General features: G+C 32.3%; 2 protein-coding genes across 2 annotated transcripts; both read right to left on the bottom strand.

The window, feature by feature from the left end:
• Nucleotides 1-660: 660 nt before the first annotated feature.
• On the bottom strand, nt 661-11,676 carry LOC148622250 (endonuclease 8-like 1). The gene is made up of 6 exons (XM_088571959.1): nt 11,101-11,676; nt 9,877-9,996; nt 9,329-9,456; nt 7,519-7,674; nt 7,075-7,136; nt 661-2,618 (listed from the first exon to the last, which is right to left on the bottom strand). The coding sequence occupies exons 1-6, from the start codon at nt 11,565-11,567 to the stop codon at nt 2,199-2,201; spliced, it is 1,353 nt and encodes a 450-aa protein (XP_088428085.1). The 5' UTR covers nt 11,568-11,676; the 3' UTR covers nt 661-2,198.
• Nucleotides 11,677-20,849: 9,173 nt separating this feature from the next.
• On the bottom strand, nt 20,850-22,437 carry LOC148622249 (uncharacterized). The gene is made up of 4 exons (XM_088574112.1): nt 22,408-22,437; nt 22,005-22,100; nt 21,594-21,678; nt 20,850-21,319 (listed from the first exon to the last, which is right to left on the bottom strand). Exons 1-4 carry the CDS (start codon nt 22,435-22,437, stop codon nt 20,850-20,852), a joined length of 681 nt encoding a protein of 226 aa, XP_088430238.1.
• Nucleotides 22,438-23,297: the final 860 nt, after the last annotated feature.

The following is a 23,297-nucleotide window of genomic DNA, read 5'->3' as shown; positions in this document are numbered from 1 at the left end:
TATTTGCACCGAGCATTTTTTGGTCAACCAGGCGCTTCAGAAGACACTCGAGACAAATGATGGGGGTCATTAAATTCTTTAAATAATCCTGTTGTTTTAAAACCGTTTATGGGTTCATCTAAAGTTACAACATAGTTGCACAAGTGTGTATATTATTGGTAAGTTGTTCACTTCCGACGGTTATGTATAAATGAGCTAATATTTGAATTTCAGGAGAAAGGGAACAAGCCAGTGTACAGATAGACAGCAAATTTCATACAGTTAAAAATCATAGGAGCTATTCGGGCATTAGTGTACAACATAAGTATTTGCCCTTCTTGTTTCTAGATAGTTGTTTCCTCAAGCATAAACAAATAAATTTATTCATAGAAATGATTCCAAAATACAATTTGCTTTGATATTTTTTGTACGTGATATTTTTTGTCATTTCGTGTTATTTGTTGTGTGTGTCTATTTTTTCCTGTCTCGTCTTTATCCTTGGAATATATTCTTTTGATTACATTTTAAATCTTGGTTCCCTTGATTACTCTTTCACACACAAGGTATAAATATGAAAGTTTCCACAACCATATAAAATTCTTATGCAGATATCCCATGATTTAACAAAATAGTTTATAGTGTTGTGTCCCATTGACCCCCAAAAAATTACTAACACGAAGGGAATGTAAACATATTTATTGTGTTAGTTTCTATATATATTCTTTAAATAAGACAGGAAATGAGTCTAAACGCATGTGGTGTATTTATCTCTTTGTGTAGGATAATATGCCATATGACATATGAAATCTTTGATTCTTTACAAATAACTTGATCATATATTACCTAGCTAAGGAAACAAGCTTTACACTATACCATCCTTAACTGAATAAAACATAATATTGATATTGGCATATCATATCTTTTCCTACTCAACAACATTTATATACAGTAATTTATATCATTTATTCAGTTATTTCACCTGCCTCCTTTTATTCTAACTCAAAGGGAATTCTGGTAGTTTTCACAAAAAATGCCTTTCATACCAAAACTAAGAAAAGTGTTGACATGACTTTAAGGCCATTCTAAAAACAATTTTTACAACTGTTTTGTCATATATTTTTATATAAAGTCACAGTCTAGAGCTTAAGGGCTCATATTCACAGGTGTCCAATTTTCCCTGTTTTGGCTCATTTTTATAATGAAAGAGGAACACTAACAGCTTTCTTTTCAATGAATTTATTGGTTTAGCCCTAAGAAATAATCCTGAACATTAATCAATTTTTCCAACAAATTAAGATTGATGGCATTTCTACAATTAAAATAGTTATAATTTAATTTTTGAAATGTAAGGCTTGGCACGACTTTTAAAAGTAGAAAACTGAACTAGTGTGAGTGTAGAAATGTTGTTGTTTGACACCAGCATGATTCTATCCCTACAGTGATCTTTGATTTTTGTATATACCTGATCTGGTCAACATCCAAAAAGGGATTGTGCTCTTTGTCATGATAAAGCAAAACTATTTGTTTTAACAATGAAATTAAAAATAATCAACAGCTGGAACAAAAAAGTCTCCAAAGAGGAGAACACTTTATCTCACATACATGTAGTAGAGAAACATTAGAAACAATATAATGATCATGTTTAAAAATCAAACCTTTTCACTACAGATAATTATCTGTAAGGTTGAAAAATTCTAGTCTTCAGCAATCTGGACTAAAAAGTGAATTTCATAAAGCCAACAATGTACTTTGTAAAGATCTATAAAAAAAAGTTGTTACATAGTGTGAATATGGGTATACAGCTCCATATGTATATAAGATTCATGATGGTCTAACAACATTAATGTTTAATAAACATAAAATCAAAATTTGCTTTGTTCAAAAGTTCATCTTATTAAAAAAATACAATAAAATTCATTCAAAAAATTTATGATTTGATTCTCCTATTTCTCCTGTTTCATTCAACTGTTTATCACAATAAAAATACAATTTATGTTTTCACAGTTCACTAATGTGTTACTATATAGACACAAGATTTGGAGCAACACATGCAGTAAAATCTAGTCTACACATACATGTATGCACCTCCCAACCATTAAAACTTTTAAAAATAAGGTCATATGCATACATATTCCATCCATCTGAGGTAGATAAAAGCTTTGCAAATCAATAAAAGCACCAACATAAGAAATGTAAGTACAAGTAATTATACTTCAAAATTATCTACATGTATTTCTGGAACTTGTTATCCTTCTAGACTGGTTGACTGTCCTCTGTTTAGATTTAGATTTTAAGGCCATATGTTTATTTGGACCATTCTGAGATAGACTCAACTTTCTTGATGTCCTTGATTTCTTCCTGTTAGTATCTGATTCACTTGGTCTGTCCTGAGTTACACTTGGTTTTCTGGATATCCCAGATTGCTTCCCTTTAGTCTTTGTATTAGATGTTATGAGTTTTTTCCCTCCCTTGACCTGGTCACCATTTTGTGTAGGAGTTGACCCCTTTTTCCGTAATTTCTCTTTTGATACATCTTCTATATCCTGTCTGGTGATAGGTCCAGAGGCAGATTTTTTCTTTATTGACCTTTGGGGCTTAGTTTTCACAGTGACATTATCTGGTAATTCTACCTTCAGTTTCTAAAAAAATATTGGCATTACTTAATTTCATCATTAAAACAGTAAATGCTGACACTGACTAAGTATAATGTTAATTTTTTTGTAAATGCATAGCAAGGTCAAAATTACTTGACTCAGACAGCACAGTCACAGTCTACATGGAAATATTTCAGCCACTGAAAAAAACTCATATTGAATCAAACTCAGAGATAATTTTACGAGGTCTACAAAGAAGAAAATGGAAAAATCAGAAGTAAATATACAGTAAATTAAGAATCATAATGTAAAAATCTGGATTTGAAACAGCAGAATTCTGCAAAAAGGCGGAAAAAATCATGTCTGCAAACTTTTACTTTTAAATAACAATAACAGATAAGAATGAATAAAAATATGTAAAGATATGAGGCAAATATCTTTTTTTTATTTTGAAATTTTTTATTTAAAGCCTAATAATTTATATTCTTGTTTTCAAATATGGAAAACTATCAAACAGAAAACTAAATTCTGGAAAATGAATATAATATAAACATCCAAACTGTATTAGGTATGATTATTATTAATATATCAACCAGTACTGCAATGTCAAAATAACAAAATATACCAATGTAATGAGAATAGGTATGGTGTAAAAGAGACAACACCACCACTGGGATGAAAATGTCAGCCCAGTGCCACACATCGATCTTCAATGAACAAAAAGAAAATCCTCATACCACAGGACTGGCTGATTATACACAGGTACAGTGAAAGTGTTGCCCTAATATACTCAAGTAAATTAAAAAATGAACGAAAAGTGAAAAGAAACAAGACACACAGAGGCCAGTTATTCCTGACTTGGGAATGGCGCAAAAAATGTGGTTGGGTTAAATTGCTTTGGTGCAAAAAACCCTCCCCTTTAAAATCTGACCACTGTGGAAAAATTATTACACAATAAAACACACCTAAAAATCAGTTAAAAAAGGTCCGAGTCCTTTGTTACAACAGAAATAAAGAAACTGAATATAAATTACACAAATGTACAAACTAAGGACTACTATCAGTTAATTCGCATGCCAGCTCCAGACCAGTTTAAACCTTCATAAGTTATGTCCCTATCGTATGTAAAATTAATCCCAATTCTTCCAATGAGCAGTGTTCATTCCAGAAAATTGCAAAAGGGAGACAGTGACCCCTTGAAAGTAAAAAAGGGGGTCATTCTCAGAAAAAAGGGGGCCAATATGGCTGTATGATAGCGGGTCATTTATAGATAATGGGAGATTCAACCAACAAATGAAATGTTTGTATACACTTTATAGTTTCATTATAAGGTAAGAGGCCTCCATTAATGAATCAAAGATATCAGTAAATGTTGATTATTTATTATAATATCATTCTGCTGATTCAAATTGACATTCATTCTGATGTTGCAGCACCACTTAGAATCTTTATGTTCATATTCCGCCAGACAAACAAACATTCAGTTTTCCATTATACTCGTAATTCTCCAGGTTTCGCCGGCCGTGTCTGTATTTATAAGGTACCGTCAGCAGCATCATACATTGTATCAAACGACTGTGTCCACAGCGACACCGCCAGCAGTTTCTTAAAGTTGTTTTGCACCACATACCAAAAAGTTTTAACTTTCGTTTTTCCTGTTTACTATGAAACAGTCAATATCATTGGCACTATAAATAATGGAAACATGTCCAGACACAGAACTGATAAAACTCAAGATATTTAGAGACTGACCTACAGAATACTGTGCGCCCGGAGGGACCACAGGGAACAGTTTATGTGTGCCATATGTAATATTTTGGCGCCAATTGTGCAAGGGCTCCATCTGGAAAGAACACTGCATGCAGGATTGAGAATCATGGTACATGTACATCATAAGTCATACAATAAGGACACAATCCATGTGTCCTTTACATATATTCAAACATTATATTCAAACAAAGTGCTGTTATCACTGGAGATTTTTTATTCCTGTGAAAATAGTACCATGCACACAATTTCAAATGACCTAAAGATTACATGTCAAATAAAACTGTAATTGTAAATTTGCATTTCCCATATACATGTAATTTAGAAATGTTTAAAATGGATGCATACCTGCTAACCTGTAACAGTTCATATGGGAGATTTTCCTCCATTGACTCTGTCTTATCAGTCATGTGGGAGATTTTTACATAAAAGCAAACTGTTTACGTAAAAAAAAATTATGTTGTACATAGTAAACAAAAACCTTAAACAAATGTTACATTTTTATGTTGTTTTCTTAATTTTTCACTGATTTTGTAGGAGTCTTCCCTAATACAGGAGCGTTAACAGGTAGATCTATAGATCAATAGTTTAACAGTATATTTCTTCATAGACATTTACAAATTTTGTTTCATTTCACTTTTCCTCAGTTTTTTTTAAACCCTGTCTAAAATTGCATTCAAAAACCTTCCTGAAGAAAATAATTTCATACTCTACTGTCAACCAAAATTTCTCCACTCTCCACAGTGGAGTGACTCGTGTTCTCCACAGTGACTCCACTGAAGTAAAAATTGGGATAAAATTGCTCCATTTCTATACTTTTCAATATTTACATTTGTACTTCTGCCAATTACTAAAATGTTATTAAATTACTAGAACCATTAAATATACTTTGGTATAAAAGACAGGATTAGTTAACTACAGACTGTTTTTGAAATGGTGAATCCACCGTGGAAAATGGAGACACTATGACTCCACTTATGCTATCTCCACTGTGAACAGTGTAGAATTTAAAATTTGTGTTGACAGTAGAATCTATACAAATGTAGATGCTTTTTATCAATTTGAATTTTCCCACCAATTTTACTTGGTTATAATTACTGCTCTTCAATCATAAAATATATATGAAAGGATGGAGATTAAGACAGAGTGTGTAAAATAGGATATGTTTAACACATCTAATGCTTCTTGACACATTTTGCAAAAAACTGAATTTATAACTACAAAATCTTTTCAGGCAAAAATAAGAAAAAGAAGCCCCTCATATCTTGATTTGATTTAAAGTCTAGATTTTAATTTTTTTGCATCAATGATAGAATATCATTAATCTAAATAATTACCTGAAATATATTTAATGAATTTTAGACATTTTTATAGGTATAAAAGGAACTAGTAATTATTGAAGTAGAATCCATCTCTGTGGGCCCTGCATGGCATAAAGCCATACATATAGAAATTTGATTTAGGTGATCAACCAACATGCCAAATATCAAAAGCCCACATTGAAAGATAAAAAAGTCACAGACTGGACTTGAGTTTGTCAGTGAAAAGCAGGAAATTAGACATTGAGGTCAAAGATCAATGTCATACACCAATATCCATTGTATGCACACATCACCTATAGGTGACTGATCTTCCCACATGCATATATCAAAAGTCTACATCAAAAGACAAAAAAAATTGCAGCCTGGACACGATTTGTAACAGATGGACAGTCATCACTATAGGTCAACTGCCACTTTTAGGGGCAGAGCCCAAATTATATGAACTACATTCTGTGAATTGTTCAGAAACAGTAGAGAATTTATGGACTAAAACCAGTGACAAAAGGTATTTTGATCCTGAAGGATTAACACAAAAAAAATCGAATGTCAGATGCAGAATTTAACTTGACAAGATGAAAAATCTGTTTATGACCAGTTATTGATTGCAAGAAGTACATACACCTTGTATCTACAGATTTGTGAATTATGTTGTTTTGATAATTGGAGCACATTGAAATGCTATAAAATGATCAGTTTTAGGAAGAAAAACAGACTGGGTAGAGCTCCTACCAAATATATAGTTATTCTTTCATACTTTAACAGATATTACTTTTTTGAACAATATTTTTCTCCCTTCAACTTTTTCTAAATTGGATTTCTATTTTTTGCTGTCAGGTTTTGAGACTCTTTTGATGACAAAACAATAGAGTTTTTGCCCATTTTAATTGAGAAATTACTCAAATACTCCCATTATATAAAGCTCTGGATGGTGATAATTTTGGACTTTTCCATAACTACATGTACCCCATCCTCCATTGAGAGAATATGCATCTTTCTTTTTAAATTGGGGGAAGGAAATGTTAAAAATATAAAGACAGTGTAAAAAATCTTGCAATTTGCAGATGAAAGAATTAATACTATAACAGACATGAAAAGAATCTGTTATAAATAGGGACATTTTGAACAGAACCTCATTTATTAGCACTATGATTACTAATTGGAAAACAACTTTTCTTAATGGGGATAACTTCTTAGCCATTTTTTTAAAAACAAACTGGAACTTTCACATGGAGAAACAATAATATTTTTCATCAAGATGGACAGAGAGATACAAGCCATACATTTTTTTATAATCAGTCTTAAATTTTAAGTTTCATACCATTCCCTATAGTGATGTAGTCAGTGAATCTACAACAAAATTGGAGCTGTGAAAGGACATGTATATAAAAGTACCATTATGAGAACAGACTTACTTTAGCTTGACCTTTATCTTCGCTCTTTTTCATCCTTTTTTTCACTTTTCTTTCTTTTTTATCTATAAATAATGATAGTGTAGTTAATGAATTATTGTGTGTAAGGAGAGACAACTCAAAATTTAAATATACATTTTAAGAAGCTAAGACTGGCCCAGTTAAATGTGACTTTGATAATGTCATACATATATTCAGTTTGTACCATTAAAACTGGTATTTTGAGAATTACCAACAGACAATAAAAACTCTGGGATCATTATAAAATATCTTTGATTTAAAAACACAACTAGTTTCTAGCTTCAACCATGAGAGGGCTCACATTTTAACAAAATTTTGAACAATCACTTGGCATTATATGGACAATGGTAGGTATACATGTAAAAAAAACTACATGAGACATATATTTAAATTGAAGATTTGAGTTTGGTAGTGACTCCTCCTTACCTTTTGGTGCCATTGGACCAAGTTTGCCGGAGTACCACATTGTTCTGCCATTATGGTCTGCAATGTTGCTCATACCTGGTTTGTAGTAACACTGCAACCATTCTGTAAACTTAGAATAGTCAGGGTCTCTGTTCTCTGGGTCATACCCTGTTCCTCCTTAAACAAGACCAAAACCTTGCTTAGATAATATATCATGTACATGTATATATAGTAAAACAAAGCACTGGCACACACATCTCTGGTGCAGAGATGCAATGTGTTTGTATGTCAGTTCAAAGCTCCTATACCTATACTATTCTCAGTATATAAAGCACACTTCTTTAAGTAAAAAAGAACAGTACATTGTATATTTGGAAAAATCGCACAGATCACATATCACTTGGTAAAAATGTAAATCACATTCTAACACTAAAGTGTTTATGTTAATGAAGCGTAATAACAAAATAATCAAAGTGATAAAATCTAGGCAATGGTCAAAAGTAAAGTCCACATAAATAAGAGCCTCTTGAATCAGGTGCCCAGAAACTAAGCGCTAATATAGGACACATAGGTGAGAAATTCGTAGCACTTGAGCTGTAGCTTACCAACTAAACCTTGTTGTTTCTAGACAAGAGGTATGTGTATCTAAGGGCAGGATTGATCGTGGGTCAAGTCAGAATGATTTGACAGACAGTTTCAACCTAGTGTGTGTTAATTTGAATTTTGACTTCAAAATTTAAATGCTGAAAAAGGTCAACTAGTAGCTTGTATTTCAATTATGCAGGATGCTGGGGAGTTTTGTATCCATTCATTTAGGTGTTCCATGTAAACTGACAATAGTTCACACATATAGACTGTACTATACCAAACAATTAAAAAACATCGGGACATTTTGAAAGTAAATGTACATTCTACAGGTGTTACGTACATGTAACTAAAATTAATCAAGACTGGTGTACAGCTGAAAATACTCTACTTCATCATCTATTTGATATCAGCCAACCATAGAAAGTTACTTATTATTTTTAACAAGTACAATGTACATGCATACAGGTATTACATGTAGTGTTTGTACTCAAATATCGAAAAACTATTTTATTACAGCAAAAAATAAAACTGACTGAGTATTTGAACTCATTATTATTCAATACTCTGACCTATCATAGTCACGCCATACAAATGTTGTTACATGACACTCACATTGAAACATGTCTAGTGTTCCAAGACAATATTTTAGTCAATTCTCATGAATAGATGCTAATTTTTGCACAATGTACCTTTGAATTAGCCTCAAGTGTCCTTGAGTGCCCCTTTTCTACCTGGATTACCTTTCCCTAATCAATACCTGCAGGGAACAATAAGATCTAAACCAAACATAAAATAAACCCCAAAATCTCTCAATATCAAACACTCTTTAATTCCGTGTCAGGCCCGGAAAAAAAGAATTTTGTTTCGATTTACTTCACCAAGAATTCACAGGGTTAGTAGGTTGGATTCTCTCTTATTTTTTTTTTTAACATAAAAGGCATATCCTGGAAAATTTAAATAAATGCCTCTGAGTTCACTAGACATTAATCTATTCAGGCATGTTCTCCGACATATTTTGATCCACAAAAACCTGATATAAATCATTATCTAAAAAATTGGTCAACTGAAAACAAAAATGTATATTTGGAATTTGTTTAGAAAATATTTCTGCAAGGAATAAGCTGAAGTAAAATATTGCGAACAATTTAACCCAACAATGAATAATATGTTTTCAGTATAGACCCTCCTCTTGTGTAGAATACATGGAGGAAACTACAGATTTAATAAAACTCTCATAAAATACCTAAATTAATGACTTCAATGGCCAACAAATGACACAATAGTAAAACGTCAGGTTTCTCTGACTTGACTTCCTGGTTTACAAGTGGTTCTAAAACAGATCGTGCATCTTGAAATGGAGGTATCCCAGCTCTGAAAATAGGAAATTATAACAAAATGTAACCTTTCCATTCTGCAAGGAATATAAAATGCAAGAAATTCCCTTTATTAATATTTCAGCTAAAACTACAAGCAATATATTCATCAAATCTAAGCCAGTGAAAATAATTAAATTTAGTAAGAATCTTATTTCCTGAGCTTTTTAAAATTGACATTGCCTTTTCAGCTTACAAATAACATGAGGTAATTTATTATGCAATTAGGATAATTTTTGTAGTAATTTTGAACTTTTTTACATCCATTAATGAACCAATTCAATTCAATTATACAATAGCTCAATACAGTTGTATACTAACGTTTTCACCAGCATACGAACTATACATGAAAAAACTGCTGAACAAGCTGTGAAAAACAATCCTTGTATGTACATGTATGTGTACATTGTCAATGTACCTGTAACAAATCTCAGCTCTCAAATAATTCCCAATACCATTGAAAAACTTCTGATTCAGCAAAACTTCACAGAAACTCTTATTGAAAACAGGAGACTGGAGATTTTTCAACACATTTTCTCTAAAATAAACAAATACATGTAGACATTCAAAATTACATCTAAACATTAATCATGATACTGAACAAGCAAATTAAATTAAGGAACACAGATGTCATGTTCATGCACATGTATGCAAAACTGGTTATGCAATTAAAAAATGATTAAATACATGCACAATCATAAGGCAAGCATTTTACTCTATGCATCTACATGGCCTACATATAAATGTACAAGTACATTCATCATGTAAATATAACCTCACAACAATAATTGATACAAATGTATATAACTCTTGATTAATGGGTTTTTAAAATGCACCTTCACATTTTCCCCTCTGGTAAACAAATTTTATATAAAAAGAGCTAAGCATTTTCTCTTCCACATGTTTTGTTGTGTTTTTATGTAAATGTTGCAATTCAGTACATGGATACATAATTTTTTTAAGTGGTCAATTCATAAAAAACATACAAAACCTTCAATTTTAGTAATTACTAATCATATAAGGGTAAAATAAATGAAAAATCACCTAAAAGGGTTAATCAGTAAATTTTGAACAAAAAACCATACCCAGCACTTTTACCACAACTTACAAATGTACATACACATGTAAGAAATACATTATTTGTTATACTTTTGCAATTTTCTTGACATACTTTATTTGGGGAACAGCCTGATTTTGGAGGTAATCCAACTGGATTCTGGGAGTAGGCCAGAGCGTTAACACAGCAGCCAAGTAGGACATACTCAGACCGATATCTTCAGTCAGGTATGATGGCTGGGCTCTGCCTCCAACACCAGTTGGTTCTACTAACTACTCACATTGACTGTGAGAGGCCTGCATTTGTATTCAAAGACAAAGTTGTGAAAACCCTCAATTATCATGAAGTTTAAGGTGTCCCATTTTAAACTGCTTTAATTCAAATTAACAAACAAGCTAATATACAATATTTATTAGCTCAAACATATTTACATTAAATGGTTATGGCATGTAATATAAAGAATCACAAAACAACATATGAACACACGTTGGATAATCACACATATGAATATTTTCATGAGCATGAAGTGACAGTGGTTTAACTTTACAGAAACATGATGTACAGTTTGTATTGGCATACATGTACCTGAATGGAAGATATTCCGTCAATACACAAGGTCCTCTTTCCTCAGACCAGCTGCCCCCAGGTTGCCACTTTCCAAACCGCCTATAATCAACAAAGCTTAAAACCATCTGGCTTTCTTCTTTGTTTGAAGTTTTCGTGAAAAAGTTCAAATGGGCATGTTTTTTTAGTTCACTTGCATCATAAAAATCAAATTTACCGGACATGCCAAACTGGAGCATGATATCTAAAGATTTTAAAGGTTCGATTGCACACTTTTTCTTATCTAAGCTATTGTTTGATAAAGAATGTAGAGTCAATTTCAACTCTTTTCCTCTTGAAGCCGCTGAAATAGTGTAATTCATTTCGTCCCATTCCACTTCTGGCTGGCGGCTAACGGCCGATTTCAATACTTTACCGGTAAAAATACGACCATTGCAGATCTGATTTACAAACTTAGCTGAAAGATTAAGCTCAGGTCCTTCTGGCATTTTCAGGTGCTTTTTTGTGACTACGAAATATAGTTTGCAATTGTTTACATCGAGGATTGTGGGAAATTTCCCGCCAATTATTACAGTAAAAAAACAAAATAGAGTTCCGACCTTAATATAATTCCGGAAAGGTGGATCCTATTTACGCGGAAGTCATGTGAGTGGCTTCGAGTATTGTAAGTATAAGAATGACAAAAGGGCTTCCGGCAGATAACTTCACGGACGAAAATGCTGTCTTCAAATGAATGCGTGATTCTATTTTAAACTTTAAATATTTCACCGATATCCCAAATGAATGATATTTCAAACATTTTTAAGTGTTAATTTTCAGCTTAATATTGTCAAACTGGTAAATCGAGACGCCAAACTATTTTTTGCCGCTTGGCCGCGCAGTAAATTCAAAGATGATAGTTAAAAGCTATCTTGGTTCCCGGGACTACTGAATATGGCGATCGGGAACCAGTCTAGTTAAAAGCCAATACAATTTAATTCGAGTTATCTTTCTTTGGATGGTGTTGCATTTTAACTATGCCCCGTGGATGGTATTATAATCAAAATCATTTTATCAAGAAGCGTCACAATCAACATCATCAGCTGCCTTTTTTCAAGTTTAAGATCTCAAGAACGTAAACAAATGCAATAATCTTATTTTCACGATATTTGCGTACATCTTTGTTTTGTTTTGCTGCAGGTTGCAAGGGAAATATGGGTTCAACACCAAAACAGTCTCAAACCTTGGTCCATGTCATGACCGGCACTCTAGCACATTGCTTAAAAATTAAACATTGGGAACCTATCTTGCAGGTTGCACGCCAAGCGACTTCCGAGTTTCAGCACCTTCGGTGCTTTGATTTTAAACTATCTACCATAAAAATCCTTGGTATACAGAAAATAACGCTTTACGTAAAAAATATAATGACCAAAAAATGTGGGTTTTCTGCACCTGGTATTACCTAGACCTACCATGGCTTTGGCAATGTCTGTACAAAGTTTTAAGTAGGTCAATGAGTGCCAAAGCTACATCAGTTTTCAAAGACCCCGACGTAGCAAAAACATTGTCTACTATACATGACAAATATGTTGTCGTACCAGCAGACAAAGCCCAAAACAACATTGTTTTTGTCTTCATAACGTTTTACATCCAATGTTTATTATCAAAGGTAGACGTAGAAAATAATAGCAGTGATAAGACCTATACTGCTACCACAGTCTCCAAAGAAGAGATTGTGGGAAACCATAAATCTGTGCTATCCTCTTTTGGTCTCTCTACCAAGGATGATGATTGTGATTTACCGTCTATGTACTGGATTCCGGAACTCCACGAGAATTCATACAAACATAGCTGGATCTGCAAAATGTACCACCAAACCTCTTTCAAAACTTTAAACTTCTATACTCATAACTGTCAAAGAGGATCTGCAGTCCTACCACAACACTTGTTACTCCCGTAGTGGTATTAATTCAATGTGAATCCTGAAAAAATCGAAAGATCTTTTGGAGACAATCAGTTCAAGACTATTATCTGAATATAGTAGCATTAAAACCAATGATTTTTCAACACTGTATACTTCTATTCCCCATACTCAGTTCAAATCCCGACTTTAAAACATTATACATCGTTGTTTTTCCAAAAAGATGGTACACCTAGATACAAATATATAGTTCTTGGTAGATATTCCTCATACTTTGTAAGAAATAATTCTAAATCATCTTCCAAATATACAGAGGAAGATGTTTACAAAATGCTAGAATTTTTAATCGACAACATATTTGTCCAGTGTGGTGGACGTGTTTTTCAACAAACGGTCGGCATTCCAATGGGAACAAATTGTGCTCCTTTACATGCTGACCTATTCCTTCACTCTTATGAGGCTGACTTTATAGCTGATCTGATCCGAAAGAAAGAATATCGTTTGGCTAGTTCCTTTAATCTCAGTTTCCGCTATATAGATGACGTATTATCTTTAAACAATCCTAATTTCGGGGATTTGATACATCGCATCTACCCAAAAGAACTTGAGATAAAGGATACTACAGACACTGTGAGGTTAGCCTCATATCTTGACCTACACTTAGAAATCGATGGTAAAGGAAAACTATTGACCAAACTTTTCGACAAACGTGATGACTTTTCATTCAATATTGTCAACTTTCCTTTCATCTGTAGCAACATCCCTTCAGTACCTGCGTATGGAGTGTTAATATCACAACTCATACGTTATGCCAGAGCTTGCCGGAACTACGCAGACTTTTTGTATCGCGCTAGAACTCTAACAAATAGGCTTCTGGAACAGGGTTATGTTGCTAATGGTTCTGCTATGACACTTGCATCTGTATATATCTTAATTACTAATTTACATTTCAATACGGCTCGACGGTCGACAGAAAACCAATAAGTATAAATGTTTTAGCGTATAAAGAAGCCTAAATATTCAAAATCATTCTCTAAATCAGTAAGCCAAAAATTCCACAGGTATTTCCGGAATGTTACATTCCTTTGAGAAAAACGGCAAAACCGTCAATAGGTCAGAAGCAAAGAACGTACAAACTGTAACAGTCTTAAAGTATAGAAACAGTGTTCTACACACTTGAACTAGCTATCTGTAGAAGAAGAGATAAACCGCGCCGCGCACTCGCTGAAATACTCAGTTCAAAATGAATCAACCAATCAGAGCAAGGATATCAACTCAAATGTTATGAACTCGATTTTAGTAAAACTCGTTTTGAAATGAATTGAAGTCAATGTAAAATACTGAGATTCGAACATTTAACGTAAAAAACCGAGGCAAGCTCAAAATGAACTTTAGGACTATTTACATCGGTAACAGTGCCAAATCACGGGCGGGGTCTAAAATTTGCAATCCGTACCCGTACCAACTTTTCCCGGTACCCAAATATTGTTTTTCTAAAATTTTGTGAATCAGACATCTGTGAATAATAGTGATATAACAAAAACAGAAACTAATGTAATTTTGTTAGAACATCTTAGCCTTTTTTAGATAATATTTCTAACAAAAGTAAATGATGAACAGATATTAAACGTTAAACAACTGTTAGTTGATTATCAAGACATTTCTTTTTTGGCCCGGATGGGAAACTAGGTCTTACAAAATTAGTTCAACATAAGATTGAAACTGGAAATAATAAACTAATCAAGCAACCTCCACGTAGGACTGTTTGGGCAGAGACAAGTAGTTGAAAAGAAGTTGATATGATGCTTCAGCAAAATCTTATATCTCCTAGTGAAAATCCATCGGCTAGTCCTTGTTTGCTGGTTAAGAAGGCAGATTCTACATATAGGGTTTGTGTAGATTACAGAAAATTAAATAAGGATACAACAAATTTTGCCCATCCCATGCCTTCGGTCTACTCCTTATTAGAAGTATTAGGTGGTTGTCAGTTCGTTTCAACTTTAGATATGGCTTTTGGTTATTGGCAGGTAGAAGTTTCAGAGCAAGACAGACCTAAAACTGCTTTCACCTGTTTTAAGGGATTATATGAATTTCGGGTAATGCCCTTTGGCCTAACAAATGCCCCTGCTTGTTTTTAAAGGTTGATGGAAATGGTCTTAAAAGGCCTATTGTGGGAAAGGTGCTTCTGTTACCTGGATGATATTATCATATTTGGAACAAATTTTTAGACAGCTTTTGAAAATTTAAAGCTTGTTTTTTGATAGGTTTAGAGAGTAAAATTTGAAATTAAAGCCATCTAAATGTCACATTTTCCAACATGAAGTTTCATTTTTTGGGTCATGTAGTTTCAGAGGAGGGTATTAAATGTAATCCCAAAAAATAGAAGCAGTTCAGAATTGGCCGGTTCATAAAAATGTGTCAGAAGTGAAAAGTTCTTTTTTAGGATTGGCAGGGTACTACCGCCGTTTTATTATAGATTTTTCAAAAGCTGCCTCCCCTTTAACTCAGTTGACTAAAAAGCACACGAAATATTTTTGTGGACTGAAAGTTGTCAGGATTCATTTGAAAAGTTGAAAGTAGCTTTAACTACTGCACCTGCCTTGTCCTACCCTATGGAGGAGGGATTGTTTATCTTAGATACTGATGCTTGTGATAACGGAGTTGGAGCAGTTCTGTCACAAATTCAAAATTCAGAAGAAAAAGTTATAGCTTATGCTAGTAAAACTTTGTCAAAAAGTCAGAGTTGATACTGTACAACTTACAAGGAATTATTAGTAGTGGTTACTTTTGTTAGACATTTCAGGCACTTTTTATGGGGTAAAAAATTCAAAATTAGAACTGATCATGGCTCTTTAATGATGAAAGTTCCCATAATTAGGATTATAATTTTTAATGCAAAAACAGTCCTATTTTCACTTTGTCACGGACTAGGCAAGAGGAATCAGCTCCTGCTGATTCTAGATTGTATCAATCTTGTGTACAAAAGGTTGATGGAAAACCTGTGTACAGTGGGCAAGTACCCAATCAGGAAACAAATGTGTTAATTGAAGACTCAAGGCTGAATAAGTCTGATATCCAAAAGATTGAGGATAAATCTGGGACACTAATAATACAAAATACTGGGAACTGTTCAACAGACATATCTAGAGTTCGTGGTGGTCTTTCATCATGTGCTTGTGGTAGTTCTAGTGATTGGATGTTGCTTTATAGACTATGAAAAAGCGTGTCTCGTAAAATTATGGTAACGACTTGTTAAATGTGGTGTTACAGCTCCATATAATTAAGTCCATGTATTCAAAAATTCAAAAAAAAAACATACCATTAAAAAAGTTAGAGATGACGCCATCAAGTTTAATACAACACTTAATTTTTGAAGGTATGTTCACGTTTCTCCAACATTTAATTAATTATTATTTAGGGATTATGGGGTCCTCAAAAGGGTTTGATAGTTTAAATTTACCTGTATTTTACTTTTCCAATAAAAAAATGTTGGATGATATTTCAAATGATTTCATTGACTACAGACACAATAATATAATAATAAGGTTATATTTTTTCATTTATTATTTTTTTTTTCTGTTTTTTTGCAAAAAAAATGTAGCATGTTAAAATGATAGATATTTTTAAAAATATATTTCTATCTTTTTAAGGCAATTATTTTAATTAATCTTTTTAAAAAATGATCAATGTTTAAGCAATATAATTTTATTAAAATTATAACAACAGTCATCAAATATATACACCAGATTATTAATGATAACAAGTTATTAATCCATTTATTTTTTATGATCGGTAGACTTGTGTCTTTATATTTAAAAAAAATATCTAATTGGGATAATTTTCAAGAAATGTAGTCAATTGTAGCTAAAAAGTCAGCTTGTTCATAGCTCACACGAAAGATGGTTCCTTTATTATTTTATTTATTTATTTTTCATTTCTCATAAACCATACATTTTGTATAGAGACACATAACATAATTTATATACAGTTCATGCTATACAAAACTATTTACAGACATGTTAGATACATTACAGTATTGATGAAGTTAGTCAGGAGGACTCACTCCTTTGTTTATAATTTTAATAAATTGACACAATCAGACTTTTTAATTTCGGTGACATTATTGCCCTAAAACCTAAAATATATGGGCGCTTTATCAGCTCCTTGTTGATATATAGCTTTCTCTCCGTTGCAAGTGTTGGACATTTCATAATAAAATGGTATTCGTCCCCTATTTCTAAGTCACACAGATTACAAAAATGATTTACTGATATTTTGCCAACGGTCTACATAATATTAGAGTTTTTCTCATTGAGAGTTTTAAAATATTCTTCAAAACTAAGTGTTTCTTGCAGTTTCTCGCACCAATTGTGATACTTTCGTGTCAAGATTGTACTGATCAGTAAGACATACCTTTACCTTGCATTTTAACTATTCAATTTCAAAACATTTTGCGTTAACCAAATATTTGAAAGCCCACACTCATCCAAAGTTTTTTTAATACTCTGTAACCACTTAAAGTTTACATTTTTCCTCTTATACATATTTAGCATCAGTTTATAAGCGATGCATGAGATTGTCTTGTCCAATGTTCAGTTACATCGTCAATATATAAAAAAATAGGAAGTCAGAAACAAAACAAAAAATAAAACAATACTGTGATCAAACAAACAAAAAATCGATTAAGTATTTTACTTAGTTAAAAAAAAAGGTACAATACTTGTAGATTTAAACTATCAAACCCTTTTGAGGACCCCACGATCCCTAACTTTAATTGATGTTGTTTTAGTCTAATAATTAAATGTCGGAGAAACGTGAATAAACCATTTCAATAGTAGCATTGGCTTCATGCAAGGGGAATCTTTATATCGCCCTTATTATATTCCTTATATGATAATGATATTGAAGTTGAACTGATAAGACAAGGACGTCAGCCATATGAACTAAAGATGTTGAATCTGTTTCTTATTATATATGCCGACGACATTGTCTTGTTCAGTGAGAGTATTAACGAGATCTAGAATATGATTGATTGTGTTAGTACATATTCTAGTGAATATGGTTTGTTAAAACAAAGGTTGTTGTTTTTAGAAATGTAGGAGTAGTGAATCCTGACGAAAAGTTGTTTGTAAATAATAATCTAATTGAAACGTGCGATGATTTTTTTTACCTTGGTATATTGTTTAGATATAACGGCAATGTTGCCTACACTCAAAATATGTTAGCCAATCAGGGTAGAAAAGCTTTATTTAGTTTGTATAACAAAATCCAAGATGATTGTTTTAATCACGAAACTTTATATGTATTGTTTGATACTTATGTATCAAGTATATTAAATTATGCATGTGAAGTTTTGGGACATCATAAGTCAGATGATCTTGAAAAGGTACATTTAAACTTTCTCAAACGAATCTTGGAAGTCAGGACATCAACAGTTAATTATACGGTATACTGTGAGCTTGGAAGGTTTCCAAAGTTTATAAAGAGATATCATAAAATGATTGACTATTGGTTTAAGCTGATGAATACAGACAATTGTATTTTGAAGTTTTGTTATTATGACACGTATGATAGATGTTGTTTAAACCCTAATGATATACACAAATGGGTATGTAAAATAAGTAATAGTTTATATTTGTATGGTATTCAAGATGTATGGTTAAGCCAAGGTGCTACTGATATTGATTTATTCATAAGTGAAATTCAAGGAAAGAGTGGAAGCCAGATTTATTAGTGAAATGGCGGCATATTATGATGAGTCACCAAAATGTGTATTGTATAGATTTCTGTAGGACCCATTTTGTTTAGAATATTATTTAGATCGTCCTGTAAACTATGTTTAAAAACCATTCATTTGTAAATATCGTATTTCTTGGCACAATATGAACGTTGATACGGGAAGACTTTATAATATAGATAGAAATATGCGCATTTGTAATATGTGTTATGTTATTGAAGATGAGTACCATTTCATTTTAGTATTTGAAAAATATGACAATATCAGAATGAAATACTTAAAACCATATTATTGGAGAACCCTTTCCTCTCGTAAACTTGTACAATTGTTGTCTGTTCATAAAATAAAAGAATAAAATATTCCTTGTAAATATTTGTATCTTGCTGAAAAACTTAGAAATAATGTATAATCGTTATTAATGAACTAAATACATATTCTCTGCCGTTTATCTCGTATTTTGTCTATTATACAAAATTGATAATGTATATGTATAATAATAAGTTATGATTTGATAATTTTACTGATGATTTATATATTTATGTAAACTGCATTCTATGAGCTGTATTGGCTTACGAATAAAGTCTTATTATATTCGCATATTATATATTACTACTCCACGTTATGCTGCAGATCAGTGCCGTATTTACTGCCATAGAGTCATAGTTCTAGCTTCAACATACGAGATGAAAATGTACCTTTTAAATGTCATACACTTGTGTTCTACGTTTGTTTTTAGAACGAGAAGGTTACATGAAATGATCGGTAATCATTGAACATTACCCACTTCCCGATTCAGGCACAGGGGCTGTTACAAGACTATATAGGTCATGTACATTATCTATAAATATTCATTGCTAGTTGTTCAATCTGGTTCCTAATCTGGTACCCTGGTCAATATCATATTAAGCGACCCAAAGACCGCTTAAATGTACTTCTTTAAAAAGAAAAAAACATCATACATATGTCTATGTGTGTGTGTGTGTTTTTTTTTAATTTTCTTGTATAAGAATGGGAAGTTTGCATTAAAAGATGAAATGATCGGTTACCATTGAATTTATGTAATACTACCCGGTTTCCGAATCAAATACAGGGGCTCGTTACAATTGACTATATAGGTCATATACATATACATTATTAGGGCACCAATATCTGTAGATTAGCCAATGCCAGTTGTTTAATCTGGTTCCTGGTAACCTGGTAAGTTACCAGTTGTTTTGATTGAACACGATTGCGAAAGAGTAATCATATCAAGGGAACCAAGTTTCTAGCAGAAGTCAGCCGATTTTAGATCATATCGCATTCGTGCCATTCCGGGTGTTGAAAGTATGCCGAAATGGTCAAAAAGTGGCAGAGAATATTTGACAATTATAGCGACTTTGAAGACTTCAGTCTTTGATTTCCTTGTGATAACACGATTTTGGTTACAATTAAACGGAGTGCCTTTTCCACTCATCGCTAGCCTATGTACCCTTTTTTAAGGACAACTCCCCTTACGTTCAATGAAATGATAAATATTTTATGAAGGTTATTGTTCATTTGTGTGTCAAATTATTCAGGTCTATGGTCATATGTAGATGTACATGAAAGTTAAAAAAATATATATTTTGCAAGTGATTTGAAAGGGATCCAATCCATTGTTTTTTTTTTTTTTTTTTTTGTTTTTTTTGTTTTGTTTTGTTTTTTTCATTCTTGTGAACTTAGAATTCCTAAACCGTCCAATGTGTTTAATTTGGCATGGCTATGTAAATGTTTGAAGTATGCATATGCATTATTGCTGGATTCTTTGAGCAGGAAATAATTCAAATTCAGACCTAGACCTCATAGTTATATTTTCTTCAACTTTATTTGTTTGCTTGTTTGTTGTATTCTTTTAGAAATGTTTTTTTTTGTTCGAATGTTGAACAGTTTCTCCCTAATATGGCTAATATGTACTTGAATATAAATGCCAGCTGTTCAAGGGGACAGAGCTACTACGAAAAAAGTCGTTATACTCATTAAACCTTTTAATCAGGTTTTCTTACCAATTACAAATTAATATAACATAATAAGTTTTCACACAAATAAGTTTTTTTTCATATATTAACAGCACTAAACTATTAGACGGCATTGTTTCTTTGCAATTCTTTGTTACATTCACCATGGTCGCCAAACAGAATTGTCGATACCAGAGTCGTCATCCTCGTAGGAAGAGTTTGATGAAGAACTATACCTCTGTGAAGATAAAGGAACGTTGCAATGTGATGACCAATCGAAACGGGGAGAACTTTCACATGCCAATACCGGCGACGTCTGATTTAGACTGGCACCATGGTATTTCAGACTGGGTAAGTGAGATGGACACGGTGTCCTGGTTAAGTAATTACATGCGGCCAAGCTCGACTCTCGTGACAGAGGAGAAGAGTGTTGTGGCTGTGGTGCACTGTAATAGTTTTGTGTCTGAAATTCTGTTGTCATGGTAGCGTAGTTGGCGGAGAGATGACCGGACAGTGAAGATGCGACATCATTGCCAGAATATGCACCCCCTAAACTTGTTGCTACCTCATTTGCACACTTGGAGTAACCTTGTAAATAACTACTAACGGAAAGTTGTGTTGTATCAATCTCTATTAAAGGAAAAAAAAGCATATACTTACATTTATTCTTTAAAAAATCACAAGTTTTACACAATTATATTTACATAATAAGTTACGTGGGGTTTTAGACACCTCATTTCAATTGCATACGGAAGTTCATGTCTGGTTATAAATTGATATTCTATTGAATCTTGATCCATCATTCCATTGTAATTTTCTTCACTTATCATTGTCTTATAATTTTAGTTCATTTCAAGTGATTCCTTAAAAACTACTTACAATAGAAAGTATATAAGATACCTACCACTTTTTAGTTGGTTGTTCTGTATGTCTTCAATGAACCTGATGGTCATCTCTAGGATATCTGCCTTCTCCATCTTTACATTTTCCTGTTAAAACACAAATATTATTAACGATCTACCTTTTACAAAGTGATACCAAAATCTAAGATAAATCAAAATTATAGAATTTTAAAAATTCTATAAATTATAACGGTGGTTTGAATATTTCTCATCACCAGAATTAGGTAGAAGACTTACGGAATTGTTACATGAAGTATAACCATATTATTAAAGTCATGGGTTTGTGGATGAGTTAATTTGCGCGTCGTTGTACCAGTGGTTTATTTCAAAAATAAAGAAGCGCATAATTAAGTAATTAAATGAAATATTCCTGTAAATGATATTTAGTTATCGAAAAAGAAGTTCAGCCTTACCTCTCTACCTGTAGCTCGTAAAACTATACTTTTCAACTGAAGAAGACTGATGTTGATACGTTCTCTGCGACGTCTCTCTGTTAGTGGTTTGTTGACCTAAAATATGGAAGATTAAAAAAATAAAATTACATGCAGACTAAATGAGTGAATGAAAGAAAGAAATGCAAAGACACAAATTAAATTGTGAAAAAGTGATTTGAAATTAGTTCCATTTCATGGCAAATTTAATGTGCTACGGATACATGTACCTTTTCTGACTTTTCACAACATGCAGGTGTTGAGAAAAAAATATATTTTCAATTTGTACAATTAAAGTTTTGCAGCGAGGTATTTTAGACTGGTGAATTTATATTTTCACTTATACTGACAAATATGAAATGAGAAATTTGGTCCAGCAAAATACCTTTCTTCTCTCTGCAGTATTGAAATCCATTTTAATTATTTTAGCTTCTACTTTATTTATCTGAAACCAGCGCTTTTATATGTTTATCTCGTAGACAAAATGAAGCCAGTTGACTCTTTGACGCTCGCACACACGTGGCTGAATAAGTTTACGATAAATAGTTTCACTTTGTAATTGCTGTATATATATTCTGGAGCTTGAGTATTGCCACCGATTGCCTTTGGGGTATTATGGCTTCGTAATGAGGACAAGCGACCCTAGACTCGTTAATTACAATCTAAACACAAACGTTATTTATTTTTAATTGCAATAAACACGTCTTTATTAGTTTATTACTATAGATTAAAACCTTATTAAAGTTTTATTAACCGAATAAATATTACTGAAATGTAGTTTTACTTCGCTATCTAGCGTATAGATTACAATTTTTCTTTTTGTGTGTATTGTCTATACCTGTTAACGTGATTAAAAAAGAACTTTGTATACTAACCCGAAAAACCCTGAATGAATTGATCAGTGGAAAAATGTGCAGTATAAAGAGACAATGTCAGATTTTGAAATAAGAAAAATGAACCTTAGGCAGGAAATGAGCAAAAAAGCATCAATTATTGTGTTGTATTTTTTTTGGTATTGATATTGCAAGTTTTGTATTTGAAAAGTATCTTTGGGGTATTTATAAGAAGTCTAATAATAATAATAATAATAATAATAATAATAATAATAATAATAATAATAATAATAATAAAAATAATAATAATAATATATTTTATTAAAGTGCCACATGCATGTCTACAAAGAATAAAACACAATACATAAAATCAATAAAATACGTATTTATAACAGTACAAATACTCAGCCATAAACTCTAAACTTAATAAATATAGAACTAA

Source organism: Perna viridis, chromosome 3, assembly GCF_037379345.1.
Source record: "Perna viridis isolate PV_CMFRI_1.1 ecotype Kerala chromosome 3, ASM3737934v1, whole genome shotgun sequence".
NCBI classification, from domain to species: domain Eukaryota; kingdom Metazoa; phylum Mollusca; class Bivalvia; order Mytilida; family Mytilidae; genus Perna; species Perna viridis.
The sequence above is the reverse complement of the archived record's forward strand: the minus strand, read 5'-3'. Positions and strand labels throughout refer to the sequence as shown.